General features: G+C 43.0%; 1 protein-coding gene across 1 annotated transcript in view; it reads left to right on the forward strand.

The window, feature by feature from the left end:
• SH3BP5 (SH3 domain binding protein 5) overlaps window positions 1–20,586 on the forward strand; it is an 86,214-nt gene that overhangs the window by 53,499 nt on the left and 12,129 nt on the right. The window contains exons 4-7 of the mRNA XM_069730055.1: window positions 9,546–9,710; window positions 14,531–14,661; window positions 17,745–17,787; window positions 20,488–20,586. The exon at window positions 20,488–20,586 is cut by the window's right edge and continues 118 nt beyond it. Of these exons, the coding sequence (XP_069586156.1) occupies window positions 9,546–9,710; window positions 14,531–14,661; window positions 17,745–17,787; window positions 20,488–20,586 (438 nt within the window). The remainder of the gene's footprint in view (window positions 1–9,545; window positions 9,711–14,530; window positions 14,662–17,744; window positions 17,788–20,487) is intronic.

Here is a 20,586-nt window from a genome sequence, read left to right on the forward strand (position 1 = left end):
TTAAGTGGCACAATAATTACACCTCCCTGGATGTGATTGACAACCTTGATGCCGACTAGTAAAGCCACGCTTTCATATGTGACCCTGCAGGTTAAAACTTAATCTTAAACTATAAGATTAAGTGCCACTTTTTAAAAGGCATTTTCCAGTACATGATTTGGCTTATGTACAGCTATAGTAGTGGTTTTAAACCATTATGGGTTATCACTCATTAGATATTTGGGTATTGCTTATGATGGAGTGGACTAGAATAAAAAATACAATAGTGTGCCCACTATGAAAGAGGTCTGAGACAGCCACCAGCGCATGTCTGAAAAATAATTATAGGTGAAAGTATAGCTAGCAATGGATTTTGTTAAGTCGGTGTATAGAAAGTGTTAACCATGCAATGTGAGGATGATATAGCTGATTAAAAGTATCCAGTAACTATTTTTATAAAAAAAAAAAAATATATCAGATTTTCTAACTTTTGGCCTCCAGCATTAGAAGATTCCTTTTTTATTCAGTGCCTTTGAGCAGAATTAAGAGGATGACATGTGAAATGGACCAGATCTGTTTCTTATCTTCATGGCAATGTGAAATCCAGTAATTAGTTTGTTGCAGATTTTCGTTTCCTATAAATGTACAGTGTGAAATGAAACTAGAACAGTAAGGCACTGCGTGTTTTCAGTATAAACTCTGATATAGTAGAAATGACCACCTACCTACACAGGATAGGGGAATGTTTTAGAGCAGTGGTCCCCGACCTTTCTATCTTTGAAAGCCACATTAACCTCTGATAGATGGTCACTAGCCTCATTCTGCGAGACCTATCCCATTTACAGCATAGTGACACCAAGTCAAAAATATGACAGCCAAAGCTTCCCTACAGAAATCGCACCAAAACCTTGTGCCCCTTTCTTCAAGGCAGTATACGTTTATCCCCCATTCAGTATTCTCGCACCCAGCTTCAGGCACCCCTGCTATCTGACCGTATCCTCCCCACCGGTACATACATCCAGATCTGTTCTTCAGTGCAAGGCTACTCCCAAAGGTCCAACACCTGAAGACCTTCTCTTCTTAGTTGTTTGCTAACAATACACATAGTTCCTAGTGATTAATATTTGGGGCGAGCACCTTATCGTCGCACATGCTGGAGGTCACTGGAGTGGAAGTCGCAGTGACTCGTCTGCGCAGAAGATCTCTGAATGCAGTGCCCATAGAAGGGAGGAACAGGTATGGATTGTGGAGGGAGTGCAGGGCGCAGGCGCGGGATTCCGGCACCAGAACTCATGTGCATGGGATGGGGGAAGTATTGTAATGAGGACAGGAGGCAGGGATTTCTTCCAGGTACTGTCTGCCCTGGAAATCATTAGCATTAAGAAATAAAAAAAAAAAGTTTTCTCAACAAGACTGCTATTATGAGGCATACAGGTAAGACTAGTGTAGCTTTTCTATCACCTGTATGCCCATATTAATAGGTTATACACATCCCAGGGGGTGACAGATTCCCTTTAAACGTAGCAGCAGGTCATAGAATTGGAAGTCAGAAAGCAGATCCTTTCTTGTGAACTGGAGATATCCTAATCGTCACATTGACTGGCTCAGTTGGCTCGTGTTACAAAATATGAAGAGTTTACAGAATTTGTTTTAAAGAAATTCTAAGTGTGCATCATGGTAATATGTACATCAGACATCTTCGATGTTAGTTTCCTATCCACTAGAGACCAGTAAAAAATTATACGCAGTGCCTTAGAGGGTTTCCTATTAGACCATTAATGCATGCCTATGGAAGACACTGCTTCTCAGAACACTCATTCTATCAGATGTAAGTAACAGTGTGAAGTGGGCTTTATCAGAGAAAATCACTAGGATTTGTGCTGCCTGGTAATAGGGTAAATCGCTGGTTAGCTAAGAATGGTTTTACATCAGTTAAGGTTTGGCCCAGAAGCTGATATCCAGCTACCCGGGTAAAGTGCAGAATTAAACACTATAAATATTTAGTATTTCCATAAACTTTATGTATTTGTCAAAAGCTTAAAAATGTCTGAAATTCTGATAATCGTGCTTCAGTAACCATCGAAACATCTGACGTAAAGATTAGGGTTGATCGATCGAATCAGGGCTGTGGAGTCGGAGTCATGGAAATTGAGGAGTTGGAGGAGGTTTGGTTTACCGACTCCACAGCCCTGGATCAATTAGGTTTAGATAAGTTATTGTTCATTGTACTGTTGAACTGAGATTTTTCTCCAAAATAATCATTGTGATATACACGAGCCTTGTTTTCGTAGGTTAGCTGAGAAGCCGTGTTATTTTCCCACTTGTTGTAATTCACATCCTCCTCTAATAAAACACTATAGTCATGTCTCTGACAGCTGGCTTCTCTGAACAATCAAGAAGAGGGAAGTAAAATGGGTCATGATTACGTATGGCATTAGGCACTCATTGATGGGCTTAAATTACCGGTATTTCTTTTCATAGAGACTATGCTTTAGACTTTTTGTCAAAGGAAGGAAATGCTATAAGTTGCTCATACCAGCTTGAAGACAGCTATTTGGTTGATGGATTATTCGAACGATCCTCCCCTATCCATAGAACCTGAATCCCCTTACAGCAGTTCACTGTGCAGATTCAGGAAAGGTGTACCAGTATGAACTAGAGGGCCATTGACTTTTGAGCATAATATATGTACTGAATAAATATATTAATAAAAATGTGTGTGTATATATAATACTAGCTGAAGAGCCCGGCGTTGCCTGGGCATAGTAAATATCTGTGGTTAGTTATAGCACCTCACTGCTCTTATTTTCCCATCACTCCTCTCATTTTCCCAATCACATCTTTAATTTTCCCCCTCACATCTCTCATTTTCTCCCTCACTCCTCTCATTTTCTCCCTCACTCCTCATTCCCGCCTAACACTTGTCATTTCGACCTCACATCTGTCATTTTCCGATCACTACACTATTTTCCCTCACTCCTCTCATTTTGCACTCACACCTTTTCATTTTCACCTCACACCTCTCATTTTCACCTCAGTATATACATGTTTGTCATCTCCCTTATATATAGTATACACCTGTATGTCATCTCCTGTATATAGTATATACCTGTATGTCATCTCCCCTGTATATACAGGTCCTTCTCAAAAAATTAGCATATAGTGTTAAATTTCATTATTTACCATAATGTAATGATTACAATTAAACTTTCATATATTATAGATTCATTATCCACCAACTGAAATTTGTCAGGTCTTTTATTGTTTTAATACTGATGATTTTGGCATACGACTCCTGATAACCCAAAAAACCTGTCTCAATAAATTAGCATATTTCACCCATCCAATCAAATAAAAGTGTTTTTTTAATAACAAACAAAAAAAACATCAAATAATAATGTTCAGTTATGCACTCAATACTTGGTCGGGAATCCTTTGGCAGAAATGACTGCTTCAATGCGGCGTGGCATGGAGGCAATCAGCCTGTGACACTGCTGAGATGTTATGGAGGCCCAGGATGCTTCAATAGCGGCCTTAAGCTCATCCAGAGTGTTGGGTCTTGCGTCTCTCAACTTTCTCTTCACAATATCCCACAGATTCTCTATGGGATTCAGGTCAGGAGAGTTGGCAGGCCAATTGAGCACAGTAATACCATGGTCAGTAAACCATTTACCAGTGGTTTTGGCACTGTGAGCAGGTGCCAGGTCGTGCTGAAAAATGAAATCTTCATCTCCATAAAGCATTTCAGCCGATGGAAGCATGAAGTGCTCCAAAATCTCCTGATAGCTAGCTGCATTGACCCCTTGATGAAACACAGTGGACCAACACCAGCAGCTGACATGGCACCCCACACCATCACTGACTGTGGGTACTTGACACTGGACTTCAGGCATTTTGGCATTTCCTTCTCCCCAGTCTTCCTCCAGACTCTGGCACCTTGATTTCCGAATGACATGCAAAATTTGCTTTCATCAGAAAAAAGTACTTGGGACCACTTAGCAACAGTCCAGTGCTGCTTCTCTGTAGCCCAGGTCAGGCGCCTCTGCCGCTGTTTATGGTTCAAAAGTGGCTTTACCTGGGGAATGCGGCACCTGTAGCCCATTTCCTGCACACGCCTGTGCACGGTGGCTCTGGATGTTTCCACACCAGACTCAGTCCACTGCTTCCTCAGGTTCCCCAAGGTCTGGAATCGGTCCTTCTCCACAATCTTCCTCAGGGTCCGGTCTCCTCTTCTCGTTGTACAGCGTTTTCTGCCACATTGTTTCCTTCCAACAGACTTACCATTGAGGTGCCTTGATACAGCACTCTGGGAACAGCCTATTTGTTGAGAAATTTCTTTCTGGGTCTTACCCTCTTGCTTGAGGGTGTCAATGATGGCCTTCTTGACATCTGTCAGGTCGCTAGTCTTACCCATGATGGGGGTTTTGAGTAATGAACCAGGCAGGGAGTTTATAAAAGCCTCAGGTATCTTTTGCATGTGTTTAGAGTTAATTAGTTGATTCAGAAGATTCGGGTAATAGGTCGTTTAGAGAACCTTTTCTTGATATGCTAATTTATTGAGACAGGTTTTTTGGGTTATCAGGAGTTGTATGCCAAAATCATCAGTATTAAAACAATAAAAGACCTGACAAATTTCAGTTGGTGGATAATGAATCTATAATATATGAAAGTTTAATTGTAATCATTACATTATGGTAAATAATGAAATTTAACACTATATGCTAATTTTTTGAGAAGGACCTGTAGTATATACCTGCTGTGTGTCATCTCCCCTGTATATAGTATATATCTGTGTGTCATCTCCTCCTGTATATAGTATATACCTGTATGTCATCTTCTATATATAGCATATACCTGTATGTCATCTCCTCCTGTATATAGTATATACCTGTAGGTAATCTGCTCCTGTATATAGTATATACCTGTGTGTCATCTCCTCCTGTATATAGTATATACCTGTATGTCATCTCCTCCTGTATATAGTATGTACCTGTATGTCATCTCCTCCTCTATATAGTATATACCTGTGTGTCATCTCTCCTGTATATAGTATATATCTGTGTGTCATCTCCCCTGTATATAGTATATACCTGTGTGATCTCCTGTATTAGACCTCGTTAACACGTTATTTGCTCAGTATTTTTACCTCAGTATTTGTAAGATAAATTGGCAGCCTGATAAATCCCCAGCCAACAGGAAGCCCTCCCCCTGGCAGTATATATTAGCTCACACATACACATAATAGACAGGTCATGTGACTGACAGCTGCTGTATTTCCTATATGGTACATTTGTTGCTCTTGTAGTTTGTCTGCTTATTAATCAGATTTTTATTTTTGAAGGCTAATACCAGACTTGTGTGTGTTTTAGGGCGAGTTTCGTCTGTCAAGTTGTGTGTGTTGAGTTGTGTGTGGCGACATGCATGTAGCGACTTTTGTGAGATGAGTTTTGTGTGGCAACATGCGTGTAGCAACTTTTTGTGTGTCGAGTTGCATGTGACAGGTTAGTGTAGCAAGTTGTGCGCAGCAAGTTTTGCGCATGGCGAGTTTTGCACGTGGTGAGTTTTATGTCTGGTGCCTTTTGAGTATGTGCAAGTTTTGTGTGACGCAACTTTTGCATGTGTTGCAAATTTTGTGCATGTGGCAATTTTTCCACGTGTGCAAGTTTTGCGTCTGGCGAGTTTTCCATGAGGTGAGTTTTGTACTTGTGGCGAGTTTTGCGTGAGCCTAGTTTTTGCATGTGGCGAGATTTGCACGTGGTGAGTTTTGAGCGGCGACTTTTGTGTTTCGACTTTTATGTGGCGAGGTTGTGTACTCTTTGGCGCCATTGCTCTCATTCTTTAAGTCCCCCTTGTTCACATCTGGCAGCTGTCAATTTGCCTCCAACACTTTTCCTTTCACTTTTCCCCATTATGTAGATAGGGGAAAAATAGTTTGGTGAATTGGAAAGCGCGGGGTTAAAATTTCACCTCAGAACGTAGCCTATGACGCTCTCAGGGTCCAGACGTGTGACTGTGCAAAATTTTGTTGCTGTAGCTGCGACGCTTCCAACACTTTTCCTTTCACTTTTTTCCCCATTATGTAGATTGGGGCAAAATTGTTTGGTGAATTGGAACGCGCGGGGTTAAAATTTCACCTCACAACGTAGCCTATGACGCTCTCAGGGTCCAGACGTGTGACTGTGCAAAATTTTGTGGCTGTAGCTGCGACGGTGCAGATGCCAATCCCGGACACACACACACACACACACACACACACACACACACACACACACACACACACACACACACACACACACACACACACACACACACACACACACACACACACACACACACACACATTCAGCTTTATATAGTAGATGTATAGTTGTGACAATATAACCCATCTTTACATTTTCCCCATTTTGCATACATCATCCCAAGGGTGACCTCCCTGGTTTCATTTCTCCTACAGTTGCCATTGGGACCATCCTGTAGTAGTTTCAATGCTCATAGTTGGTCATGTGCAGTCTTCCCCAGCCGAGACATGTTTGGAACAGAGATTTTACTGAGCAGGCTGATGTCTTGGAAAGGAACGGAGCTTCATCCATCTTGATGCAGAAAGATATATACAGAGAGACGGAGAGACCTACTAAAGGATAGGTTGTATATAGGGGACTTGAGAAGAGACATACTGCAGGATGTGTTGTATATAGGGGGCTGGAGGATAGACATACCGCAGGTTGGGTTCTATTCAGGGGCTCAGAGGAAGGAAATACTGCAGGATGGAGCTCTGTATACAGGGCCTAGAAAGATGCGCTACAGGATCGGGCTCTGTATGGACAGGGTGAGATTAGTAGACCCGTGTGTTGTCTGGTGTTGAGACCAATGAAATGAAAGTATGCATTTACTGTTCTTTGAAAAAAAATATGATTTTGGGAATAACCCATTAAACACCAAGTAAGTTGATCAACAGAATGAGGGGAAAGGCTGATATGACAGTGAGTTTTAGCCTTTAATCCAGGTGTCCAGATCATTGAGGTAGTTTATTTTGATTGACAGTGGAGTGGTTGCCCCAGTATATAAATGTAACTTCAATGTGTGTGTTCAATGTGCTGGATGCTGCAGTATAGCTCCTATTCTTGTGCAGTGGCTGCTGCGGGGTGCTGCAGAATAGCTCCTATTCTTGTGTAGTGGGTGCTGCAGAATATCTCATATTCTTGTGTAGTGGCTGCTGCGGGGTGCTGCAGAATAGCTCCTATTATTGTGTAGTGGGTGCTGCAGAATATCTCATATTCTTGTGTAGTGGCTGCTGCTGGGTGCTGCAGAATAGTTTCTATTCCTTTGACAAGTCTTATCTACACAAATGATGCACGCGTGGGCTTTAGGTTTAAGCATCTTGGCATTCCATTTTTTGTAACAATGAGTAAATAATCCCGACTAAAAATAACATGCATTGAATATGACTGTGATTGCCACATTTACTGATTTCTTGCTCCTGTGAACTAAGCATTTGTTGCTTTGTTGTATTATTGTGATTTTCCTTGCATTTGGCAATACATATGCCCCCTGTGACTGTTTTTCTTGTGCAGTATTACCGTACATTGAGACGATTTTCTATTCACACTGCAGTCTTTTACACCTGGAACTGTAACACGGGGGAGGGGTGTGAGTCGTCTAATGAAGCACAAGATTAATTTTAATGCAGCACGTCCTTGTTTTTAGCAGATCAGCCACTTCCTTTTTTTCTTAAACATCTGAGAGACCCATTAAGCTGGATTTGGAGATTGGCGTCATCGTGACATTATGCACATTCTCCTGATATTCGCACATGTTCAGGGTGGATTCAGATTGCATTGTGTTTAATAACTAACAGTTGGGGTGAGGAACACGAATGATCTCGGCACATCCTTCTAGGTGTAGAGTATTTCTTCCATTTGTCGATTTCTACGTATAAAAGATAAATTTAATTTAGCAAATAGAGTGAGATCTGTCAACTGAACGATCTGCTGACCACTGTATACCTACCTATAGAAGTGATATCCTGACCCCTGAACCCTATATCAAAGTGAGCCCAGAAATAGCATGAAAAGACAGACATGCTAAATGGCGTTTGAGTGTTCAGAGGGCCCTGCTACATACACTTGACGTCAAAGGGAATATGTTCCAATGTTTTTGCTTCAGTACCTCCTCTGTGTATCACTTGGTTTACAGGGTGCAGTTGTTGTGATACAATCAGAGTTTTTAGATGTAGCAAAGCTCAAAAGCTATCTCCGTCCACACCCCTGATTAGCAGTGTTCTTTGTGTATTCACAGTAAGCTGCCAATCCATGCTGGGGACGTGGTTGAACCAGGATGCACGTAGGCATCTAGCCCAGCAGTGATAAGCATGAGAATCTGCCTCCAGAGATTATTATAAATATAAGGGGGAGATACCAGTGTGAGACAAGTAACAAACACAATAGGAGAAATGAACTTTGTCTTCTTGCAAACACATTTGTGCAGCTCTGAGCTCTTCTGTATTGTAACAGTATTGCAGCCCTGTCTGCCTGTGAGCTGGAAGCTGAGAGGAACCTGCAGATGTGTCAGTTAGGGCAGAAAACCCCCCCGAAACAGCTGTCTGTGGATGGATACCATGCTTGGCATAGGTGGCTTTCCTTCATAGGATGCTGCCCTTCCCGTGGTTGTTCCTTCCCGGGGAAAGGCCTGGCTATTCACTGCTTGCGTCGAGAAACACGTGATGGTGTCTCCGCAGCTTCTTTACATGCATCAGTTAGGGCAGAGACAGACTGCCGTATTTCGCGTGTGAGAATCTCATCTTAAACCTCGTACTGGTTGTCGGCTCTCCTGACCTGAGCTTGATAGCTGCATAGTAATCCATCACGCTGTCATGCTCAGGTCAGGAGAGGTGCCGGCCAGTCCGTGCAGTGCGATGTGATTCTTGCATGAGAAATACGGCAGTCTGTCTCTGCCATTATAGTCACACACAGCTCCTGCAGTGAGATCAGGAGAGCAGAGAGCGGCCATTACACATCACACTGGTAACTCATCCTTCATGTAAAATAAACTCTGGAGGCAGATTCTCATGCAGATCAGTGTTTGGACCATAGCCTGGGACAGCTCATTTTCTTATATAAAAAAAGTAGATTATTCTGATGTCTTATTTCACAGATATCGAGGTATTTTATTTAGCTTCCTATGCCCAGCGTGCCTATATAGAAAGCTTAGGAGGGATGATCATTCTGACACAATCCCATTAAACAATGAATTACAGACTGCCTGCAGCCACCACTAGGGGGAGCAAGGGAGCTAATTGCATACTGCTTATCCATTGACCTCAATAATAAGTGTGCAGTAATCCTTTTAACTCTTAATGATTGCTTCCTTCACTCATAATTTAATTTGTATGCAGGGAGATTGGAGTTTTACTTAAAACAATATAGTTCTGACCTTGATAAAGATAAAAGATATTAATGAGCACAGACTTTTTCTAACCTAAAATGCCCTAATGTTAAAGATTTCCATTTACTTTAAGAAACATACGGTGCAGTGTTTCCTGTGATTTAGGCAATTTTTTTCACACTCAGGCTCAGTTGGAAGCACAGAAAGCAACGCAAGATTTCCAACGTGCCACCGAGGTTCTCCGAGCAGCTAAGGAGACGATATCCCTAGCAGAACAGCGGCTGTTGGAGGATGACAAGCGTCAGTTCGATTCTGCTTGGCAGGAGATGCTGAACCATGCCACACAGCGGGTAAGCGCCGAACCACTGGCTTTTATTCTACAACATATATTGGATTCTATCATTCAATAATTGGATTTCATTCTGTTGAAAGCCTTGATTCTGTCTCGCTCTTCACCTGGGTGATCGTTTCTCCGAGAAGTGGTGACCTCCTTTTGCGATCATGCTGTTTTTGCAGATTTGGAGGACACAGAAGTGAAATATCTCTAATGATAAATTATAAAGTCTGAGGCTCCTTTTGACATTACTGTATTTAAGGAGTTCTCATTTTTTTCCTAAATAAATGACTTTAGTCTTCCTGAGATGATGCAGCTCGTCCATTTTTGGGAGGCAGTGGTCCCCTTTCTCCTAGGTAGAGCATTGCCGTGAGTCCAAGATGCTCAGTGGTGTGCTGATATTTGGAGCAGGACGTTGCTCTGTAAGGAATCTCATTTTAAGGCACACAAAAGGGGTATGTGAAAAAATGAAAACTTGAAATACACAATTTCCAAGAAGAAAGGATCTGTATGGGTTTCTTTGAGTATCTGTGTAATACCAATAGTGGGAGAAGGCATGAAGCTGCGGTGGGATGAAGTAACTAAACTTACCGGGGAAAGGTCACTTAAATGAAGGTGAAAATCATATAATAAAATAGAGCGGACATCTTGTTTTTTTTTTTTTTTTTCCTCTTCTTTTTTGTTGCTTTTGTAAGGCCAATATATTTACAGCAATTGGGCGACGTTGACTAATGTGCGTGGTAACTTTCTCACTTTCCCCCACTAGTTAGTGCGAATTTTCATATAAATCCCAATACGTCATCAGTACATTGTTGAAGATTGGAAGGGAATTTTAGCCTTAGTCAGATTTGTACCCAAAATTCCAGTGGTTTAAAGGGAATCTGTCATAAAAATTTTTGGCCACCTAGTATCTCATATGATGTGTGTTGTAGTGACAGAGACCCTGATTCCAGCAATGTGTCACTTTCTGCTCCTTACTATGCTTTTGATAAACTTGTGGTATTATAGCAGGAGATTATCACTAGAGCACTAGTAATCCTGCTGCGGTGTAGTCCTCTATATCCATGATCGGTGTATAACCATGCCCCCTACGATTGGCAGCTTTCTGTGTATACTTTGCATAATAATAAAGTGCCAATCAGGTGTGGTGTGGGTTTATATACAGAGCTTGGCATTCAGAGAACGGCTAGATCTGCAGCACGTAAAACAGGGATTTTATCAAAACTCCAGCAAGTGATACCTTCGTGGAATTGGGGTCTCTGCCCCTGCTGCTCTCAGATGAGATAGCAAACATCTGGTGACTGACTCCCTTTTAAAAAAAAAAGCTGTGTTGACCATTGAGCCATGTATACAATCTTTACACACAGAATTGTCCGGAATGATAGAAGCCCTGGCTGTGTACTATAAAAAGCTTCAGAATTAAAGGATGGAAACCTTCTGTGTGTGATCACAATGTGACGTTCATGACTTTGCACCAGAGGCGTAGCTAGGGATTTGGCTCAGGGGGGCGAAGCTTCTGAGTGGCCCCTAACCAGGTAACCTTGATTACAACTCGGTGACGCCCCCTAATAGTGGAGGAGAACCTCAGCAGATGACCGCGATGCTACTGAAGATAATCTCTATATATAAAGACCAACACGAATATTACTGCCATATGGTCAGTGGTAGATACCAGTCCTACAGAACATATAAGAGATCACTGCACAGTTACAGATAATGTCTTACCGCTGACGTTCTTTATGATGGAATTGTTCATTTTTCCCGTCTTTTCCATCTGGCCCAGACCGACACGACAACTTCTTCCAGCTACAACTCATCTGTAGAGAATACAACAAAAACACATTTCTCTTCTCACATTCCAGCTCCATCACCATCTATTCCCAACCTGCACAACCTCCTCATCCTGCTGACACCCCAATACTGAGCCTCTGCTGCCGTATGTGTTCCTATTGCTGCACCTGATACCCCAATACTGAGCCTCTGCCATGTGTCCCTATTACTGCACCTGATACCCCAATACTGAGCCGCTGCTGCCGTATGTGTCCCTATTACTGCACCTGATACCCCAATACTGAGCCGCTGCTGCCATGTGTCCCTATTACTGCACCTGATACCCCAATACTGAGCCGCTGCCTCTGTATGTGTCCCTATTACTGCCCCTGATACCCCAATACTGAGCCTCTGCCATGTGTCCCTATTACTGCACCTGATACCCCAATACTGAGCCGCTGCTGCCGTATGTGTCCCTATTACTGCACCTGATACCCCAATACTGAACCGCTGCTGCCATGTGTCCCTATTACTGCACCTGATACCCCAATACTGAGCAGCTGCTGCCGTATGTGTCCCTATTACTGCACCTGATACCCCAATACTGAGCCGCTGCCGCCGTATGTGTCCCTATTACTGCACCTGATACCCCAATACTGAGCCGCTGCTGCTGTATGTGTCCCTATTACTGCCCCTGATGCCCCAATACTGAGCAGCTGCTGCTGTATGTGTCCCTATTACTGCCCCTGATACCCCAATACTGAGCCGCTGCTGCCGTATATGTCCCTATTACTGCACCTGATACCCCAATACTGAGCAGCTGCTGCTGTATGTGTCCCTATTACTGCACCTGATACCCCAATACTGAGCCGCTGCCGCCGTATGTGTCCCTATTACTGCACCTGATACCCCAATACTGAGCCGCTGCTGCTGTATGTGTCCCTATTACTGCACCTGATACCCCAATACTGAGCCGCTGCCGCCGTATGTGTCCCTATTGCTGCACCTGATACCCCAATACTGAGCCGCTGCTGCTGTATGTGTCCCTATTACTGCACCTGATACCCCAATACTGAGCCGCTGCTGCTGTATGTGTCCCTATTACTGCCCCTGATACCCCAATACTGAGCAGCTGCTGCTGTATGTGTCCCTATTACTGCACCTGATACCCCAATACTGAGCCACTGCTGCTGTATGTGTCCCTATTACTACCCCTATTGTGTGGTTCTCTGTGCCCTCTAAATTCTAAAGCACCCCTCTATAATATAGTAATACTGGGTGCAAGTGCCCTAGAAAACAGTGCCCATATTTTGCCCCATAGAAAGTAATATTGCCCTGTGTGCCCCTTTGATAGCCACAGTAACGTGAGTTCCCCTATAACAATAAGTGCCCACTTTACATTTAATAATGTCCCGAGTCCCCCCCCTGTACAGCTCCCCTATACACAGTATGATGCTCTTATACACAGTATAATGCCCCCTCACTGTATAGTAGCACCAACACAGTATACTGACCCCTTAGTAGCCCCCAAACTGTTTGATGGCTCCAACAATGTGTAATAACCCCCACACTGTAATCTCCATACTGTATGATGGCCCCCTAGATAGCCTCCATATACAGTAGCATAATGCACCAAATAGTCCACAATATAGTAAAATGCACTCCCCATAGGCAGACTCTATAGCATACGGCAGCCCCCATAGGCAGACCCTGTAATAAGGCAGCACCCACATATAGGCAGACCCTGTAATAAGGCAGCCCCCACAGGCAGACCCTGTAATAATATAGTACCCCCATAGGCAGACTCTGTAGTATAAGGCAGCATCCCCATAGGCAGACCCTGTAATAAGGCAGCCCCCCTATAGGCAGACCCTGTAATGAGGCAGCCCCACTATAAGCAGACCCTGTAATGAGGCAGCCCCCATTCAGACCCTGTAATAAGGTGGCAGACCCTGTAATAAGGCAGCTCCCATAGTCAGACCCTGTAATGAGGCAGCCCCCCTATAGGCAGACCCTGTAATGAGGCAGCCCCCCTATTGGCAGACTCTATAATGAGGCAGCCCCCCTATAGGCAGACCCTGTAATAAGGCAGCCCCCATTCAGACCCTGTAATAAGGCGGCAGACCCTGTAATAAGGCAGCACCCCCATAGTCAGACCCTGTAATGAGGCAGCCCCCCTATAGGCAGACCCTGTAATAAGGCAGCTCCCATAGTCAGACCCTGTAATAAGGCAGCCCCCCCATAGGCAGGCCCTGTAATAAGGCAGCAGCACCCATTAAAAAATAAAGAAATGCTCACCTCTCTTCATCCTGGTTCCTGCGCTGCTCCCGCTGATCTCCTGACAGCGGGCGCCGGGTAGTGACGTCAACGGGCGCCGGGTAGTGACGTCAACGGGCGCCGGGCAGTGACGTCATTGCGCCCACTGTCTGTGTCGGCGACGTCAGACGCCGACACTGACAGGGGGATGATGGGAGAAGGAGCGCGCCGTTACAGTAGCGTAGCTCCAGGTGAGCCCCCTCAGAGCTCTGCCCCCCCGGTAGCTGCGCTACTGCCTTGCACCCTCTATTAAAAGGATATGGATCTTCCCATGGTGCTTTTAGTGAGACCCTGCACCTCTGACAACTCCACTTGTTACAAGGATTTCTTGACAACCTGTTACTATTCTTATTCTAAAAACCCTAATGGTCAGCTGCAAGTTAAATTCACACAGGGGTTCTTTTTTTACCCTCTATTGAATCAGAATTCTCCACTGAAAATGGACTTGTATAGTAGAAAACTCATTTAGAATATTTCTTGGGTAATAACATGTTATTTGATTGACCAAATCTTTGAGGTTTTTGAAATGTCAGGACAGTTCTTACAGTGCAGGTAAGACAAGTAACAGGTCGTCTATCTCACAAGTAGGAAACAATGAATTATTGTTTTATTGTACGTTAGTTCTGTAGAGTTTGAAGAGTAGAGTGACTGCGGGACATTCCGCTGTCTTGTACTTTACTATGTTTTATAGTCAGTGAGTGGGTTTTCTCGTGTAGTAGAAGGTATGTCATGGTTATTTTTACATTCTAGGTTATGGAAGAAGAACAGAAGAAGACTCGTAGTGAACTGGTACACAAGGAAACTGCTGCTAAATATAATGCCGCCATGGGAAGGATGAAACAATTGGAGAAGAAATTAAGGAGAAGCATTAACAAATCTAAGTAGGTATCCAAAGGACAGAACTACAACTGTGTTATATATCAGACTGACCCAAGCGTCAGCCATGGGACCGTCACCTGCGCGAGAGCTTGGTCTTAGGCCTCCTTCACATGTCCGTGTTTCCAGCACGTGTGGTATCTGTTTTTTCATTGAATACCGCAGGTAACCATTATAACCTATGCTGCTATGCACATATCCGCGTGTCCGTGCAAAGCGTAGAGACAGGTCCGTTTTTTTCCGACATGGGCTAATACAAGTCTTTGGGTTCATGAATAACACATACAGCACATGTATGTCATCCGTGTACAATCCGTGTGCTGTCCGTGGTTAGCATTACAAAGTATAGGAGAAGCTTTGTCATTTCGTTCTTTATCCATACCGTAAAAACACTGATGGTAAAAATGGACACAAGGATGGAAAACGCTGACATCCGTACCATTTTTTTCACATACGCGGTTTATATGGACGTGTGAAAGAGGCCTTAGAGTGGTATAAAATGTCAGTGATGGTTGCTCCAATCTAATATTCTACACAATTTAGGCCATTATCTTAATTATGATATGTTGGTTGTGGTCACTAGAAGTTACTGACTAAATGACTGCCATACATGAGGCCCATTATTAGTGGTAACGGGTAATTCTTTAGCAGAGACTTTACTTTTGGATGTAGATATCTGACTTGTAATGTCCCTGACACCTTTCTGTCATATCCCGCATTTAAATGTGTTTTGTACATTTGGGCGTTTAGCCTATTTTGGCCAGCGCTCTATTACAATAATAAAATGAGCTAGTACTCTCCCTCCCCAGGCCCAGCGCTGGCTCTCCTCCACTGGTCCAGTCCCGATGTTTCAGCTGCAGTGGTGACGTCATGCCTACAAGGCACATCACTGCTGCAGCCAGTCACTGAGCTCAGTTGCTCTGCTGATGCATGCAACATGAAGCATTGAGCTCAGTGATTAGCTGCAGCCACGATGTTTGCTATTGTCACGGCATCACCACTGCACTGAAAACCCAAACATTGGTGGAGAGCTGCTCTGGACCCCTGGGAAGTCGTGAACTAGCACGTTTTATTATTTTAATACAGTGCTGGTCAAAAGAGACCAAAAGCCAAAAAGTGGAAAAACCCTTGAAATTTTCTAGCACTTGTTTAGCTTTGGACCGGACACGCTAGCATTTTGCTCCTTGGGCGCTTCAGTGAGCTGTAGTCGCTCATTTCTCTGTCGCCATTTCACTGATTTTCTTTTCTGATACCACTGTGTTAGGGGCTAACGACTGCATAAGTGGAGCCCCCATAAAACCTGCTCTTTTTGAGGTTTTGTAACCCATTCACTAGCCATAAAAATGTGACACTTGCCCATTTTCCCGCTTGCAAAACATTAATTTCAAAAACGGACTGTTTACTTGCTACCTAATACGTCCCACCCCTATACAGGTGACTTTGTGCTGTGATTGCATGAAATAGTGTTATTCTCCTAAGCGGTCAGTGGGAGATCACCACTGGACACTGGAATAGCGGTTTCTTGCTCTCCTCACTGCACGATAACAAGGAGGAGGAATTTGAGTAATAGTCAGAGAGTCGTGACTTCTGTCCATAATGGAAGCCGTGGCGCTGTGCCACATTGGACAGTGTGGATGTCTGAGGCTTCACTTGGTGCTGAGCAGATTGCAGCCTGGTGGATATCGGGTAATGACATGCCTTCTACTTGATGCGCAGACGGACACTTGCATCATGTGTTGTGTTCGGCGGTCTCTCCTATACCCTATAATTAGATGAGTAGTAATGATACCCCAGAGACGGTGGCCTCGCTCTGCTCATGTCAGGGCCGATATTAATAGGATGGTGTTTTTCTGCCAGGAAAGCATTGAGATATGACGGCTATTTTTGGGTTTGGGAAGAAGTCCCATCTGGGTCAGTAATGAAATAAGAGGCGTTTCACTGTTCAGCTGAATGGGTGATGGATGTTATGGTTTTGTGTTTTCAGGACGCAATTCCAGATTAATGAGTAACCCACGCTTGGCAATTGCATTTATAGTGTAGAGAAAGGGCAGAAAATCTGTATACTTGCAGTTTATTTCTGCCCCTAGGTGTTAATTATTCCTGGTTTCCAGTAGAAGTGATGTGATTAGTATTTAATGGAAACCTTCATGGATATATGTGCATTTAGCTGTCCTTTAATTTGGCCTGAAAAGCGTTATTCCCATCTTAAAAAAATAGGTATTGTCAGGTTTTGCAATTTACGGCTTATTAAAATTTTTAGCCAGTCCTGGCTATTAATTAACACTTTTTTTCTCTTGTTTACAGCTCATTGACGTGAAGATCGACCACCCCTGCTAGACTGCAGAACATGAGCAGCGCTTACAAGCTCATTTATACTGAGCTTGTAAGATTTATTTTCAAACTGTCTAGGATCGTTGGAGCGCATGGCTACCTACCTCCTAATCTAGGGCAGCTTTAGGGCAGTGTTAACAAGCTAGACAGCAGAGGTGGTCGGTCTCTTAGGCAATGAGGTGTAAAATAAGTGTTAATATCTGAAGAACGGCTCTAAGTTTTAATAGACAGTAAATGTGAAGGCCTCTCATCCAGCCTGTATTACTGGGAGCGTCACTTCCATACGAGAAATACCTGAAACTTGGATTAGGCTGCAAACTGCATACCTGGGGGTCTGAAAATGAATGAAGGAATGAAGATTGTAAACTGAAACTCAGTGTAATTTTATTAACTAGAGATAACCACTAACATATTTAAAAAAATATTCTTTTCAATGTCAAAGGTGTCCTTTGTAATGTGACATTTTGTCCAAAGATCAGAAACATTTAAATCTGAAATTGCCAGTAATATCCGTATAAATCCCCTCCTGTGTGATTTCAGGTTTCTGTATGGAGAGGTTTGTCTGTTCTTGTTCAGGGCGAGGACCTTCTATGTGGAGCGCATATTCTTTTGATCATAGTTCTCTCCTCATGGTTTACTGTTATAGGACTGCTGACTTGCGGTAGGATTCTCTACCGCCCACTGTTTCTGGATTCTGTCTGCCTTTTTCGTCAAGTCTTTTTAATAACCAATATTTCTTTTTATATTTCCTGTATAGACCCTATTTTGAAATGAAGGCAAAGTATTACCTGCAGCTTGAGGTTCGTACATAACGCTGTTTAAGTAGAACCCTGTAGGAAACCCGTTTAGGCAGAGATCTAGTCACAGGACTGGTCCTAATTAGGTAGCGGTATGTGATTACCCTTACTATTGGGTTAGACAGTAGAACAATTTCTGCAGAAAGTAAGCCACCGAAAAAAGTAATAAACAATATCTTCATACCTGTATTTGTGGAAACATTTGTCGACAACCTCTAAAACACGTGTTTCAGCATAGTCTCTGGCGAACCGCATGTCGGTGTTAGTCATTGTGATCGGTGTCATACATACTGTATATACCCATTAGTACAGGCATCCGGGATCTTACTACTTAATGAGGACCTGTCAGTTCTCAGAAATACACAAAATATGATTAGAAGATGAAATTGTAACACGCTTGTCAAATTCATATAAATAGCAAATCTGATGTTTTCTCTGAATAGTAAATGTGGACTTCTATTCAGATCTGGTCAAGACTCAAGTTAACAGATCAGTTCACCTGTTTCTCCATTTCGACAAGACACTGGTCCATAGAATACAATGGGAAAATCAGTTAGCATATTTCTCATATTTATATATTTTATAAATTTGCCAAAAGCGATGCACCAACAAAGTGAATTAATTTCCCAATGTATCCCAATGGACAGAGTGAATTAGGGGAAATTTGGTGAAAATGTTCAACAGTAGCCAGAGCTACATACAGATTATTGGTATTTTTCTGTCATGTCATGAAATATCCCTATGATACAGCCCAGATAAAGGAGGACATGAACTATAATATTGAGACACTTTCATGCCAGCCCATTTCAAATCCATTGGCATTACTATTGAGCTGGTTCCCCCATTGCAGCTAAAACAGCTTTCACATGTCTGGGAACATGGTGGCATATTTAGGAAGGAAGAAATGTCAAAAACTGACTTGATGCAATGGTGGCATACTATTACAGGACCACACACACAGCCTGGGTTATTAGAAAGGGCTCACTAAGGCCTCTTTCACACTTCTGTCTTTTCAGATCCGTTGCAATGCGTCGTTTTGTGAAAAAACGGAACCTGCAAATGTGCCCGCAGGATCCGTTTTTTTTCCCCATAGTCTTGTATTAGCGACGGATGGCCACAAGTCGCGTCCGTCGTGTGACGGATCCGTCGTGTTTTGGCGGACCGTCATCTTGAAAAAAAACGTTCAATGTAACGTTTTTTGTCTGCGTCGGGAAAACATGTCGCGACGGATCCTGCGGCATACGTCATTGACTAGAATGGAAGCCTATGGACGCAGGATCCGTCGTGACACGTCGTATGACGGAATCCAGCACTGGAATCCATTTTTTTACACTGAGCATGCTCAGAATCAGGAATTTGTAGCCAATTGGCCAGACAGGCCCCAAATCTATATAAACCCGGCCTGGGGCGTCACCCCCAAATGTGCCAGCAAGACTCCTGCCAGCCTGAAGACAGCCAGCCAGTCAATATATTGGTTTCCCTATTTTCCAGTAGGCAATCACATTTGGGAGATTCCCATTTTTAGGCATGGAAGACGAATCCGTCAAAAAAAACGGATGGTAAAAACCGATGCAACGGATCCAGTTTTTCGACGGAACCTTCTAGCAGATCCGTCGAAATACTGGATGCGTTGCATCCGTTTTTCACTATTTTTGACGCATCCGTTGATGCGTCGCGCCGACGCATTGTGACGAATTCAAAAAAACGGAAGTGTTGAAAGTAGCCTAAATTTGACAGGTAGACCGAATGGCTAGGTGCTGGATTTTATACATCTGGAGCAAAGGTGGTGAATGAAAAACCTGAATTTGGTGATTAAGCGGTGTCCCAATACTTTTCACATAGTGTGCTTTTAAAAGGTTAACCTACAAGTGGGAGACATGGTTGCATCTAAAGGGTTACCAAGAAAGGAAACTGCCTGTAGAGGGTTAATCTGTGACTCTCTCTTATGATTTATGGAATAAGTGCTTATAGTTTTAGTTTTAGGGTTGAAAAATGACAAATCTGCTTATATTGGTGAAACACAATTATGCAGGAGTCCATCTTCTGTCCATCCAACACGAAGTAAGATAGCAGAGATTGTCCCTGTGTTTACATGCTGCACGCTGATAACGGTATCTCTTACGATTTTGAAATCTGAGATATTGGCAAGCCTGAGTCAGCGCCGACTCCGGTTTCTTGATTTTTCTCAAGATCAGAGTTTGTATCACTAAAATTTGAGAAAAGTTTTATATCTTAGTTTCCATTAACTCCTCCAAGAACTTTCCACGGGGCTGATATGTCCCCTTTACCTTTATGGCCGTGCTAAAGGGAGCAGGGCATTTGAAGATTTATAACAAAAACTAAATATTTAAAAAAACAAAACCCTTTTAATGTAATTTTTTTCTTTATACAATAAGATACATTACATTGATGTCCTCTCTTTGCCAAGAAGGCATATGATCTAGATTAGTAGTCGTTCCCAAGAGAGGCGCTTTGGTTCTCATTGTGAGTGTGACCTAAACATATTGGCAGGGTTTGCATTGACAATCTATACTGACAGAAAATGGTTCTCAAAATTGGAAACCTGCATATGTAGAGTGACCCTCATTAATCTAAGAGAAAATGTGCTATACTGCTCCTCTAGCCAATATCTATTTAGTTGTTGCTTAGTAAGCAGCAATCTATTGTGGTATGCTTTTAGTAATGACTATCATCCATCTTTAGCTACTGAAGAAAACTGTTGATGACCTTCAAGCCAAGCTTTCTCTGGCAAAAGGTGAATACAAGACTGCTCTGAAGAATCTTGAAATGATTTCTGATGAG

The sequence above is a fragment of the Ranitomeya imitator genome, chromosome 6 (genome assembly GCF_032444005.1).
Source record: "Ranitomeya imitator isolate aRanImi1 chromosome 6, aRanImi1.pri, whole genome shotgun sequence".
Taxonomy (NCBI): domain Eukaryota; kingdom Metazoa; phylum Chordata; class Amphibia; order Anura; family Dendrobatidae; genus Ranitomeya; species Ranitomeya imitator.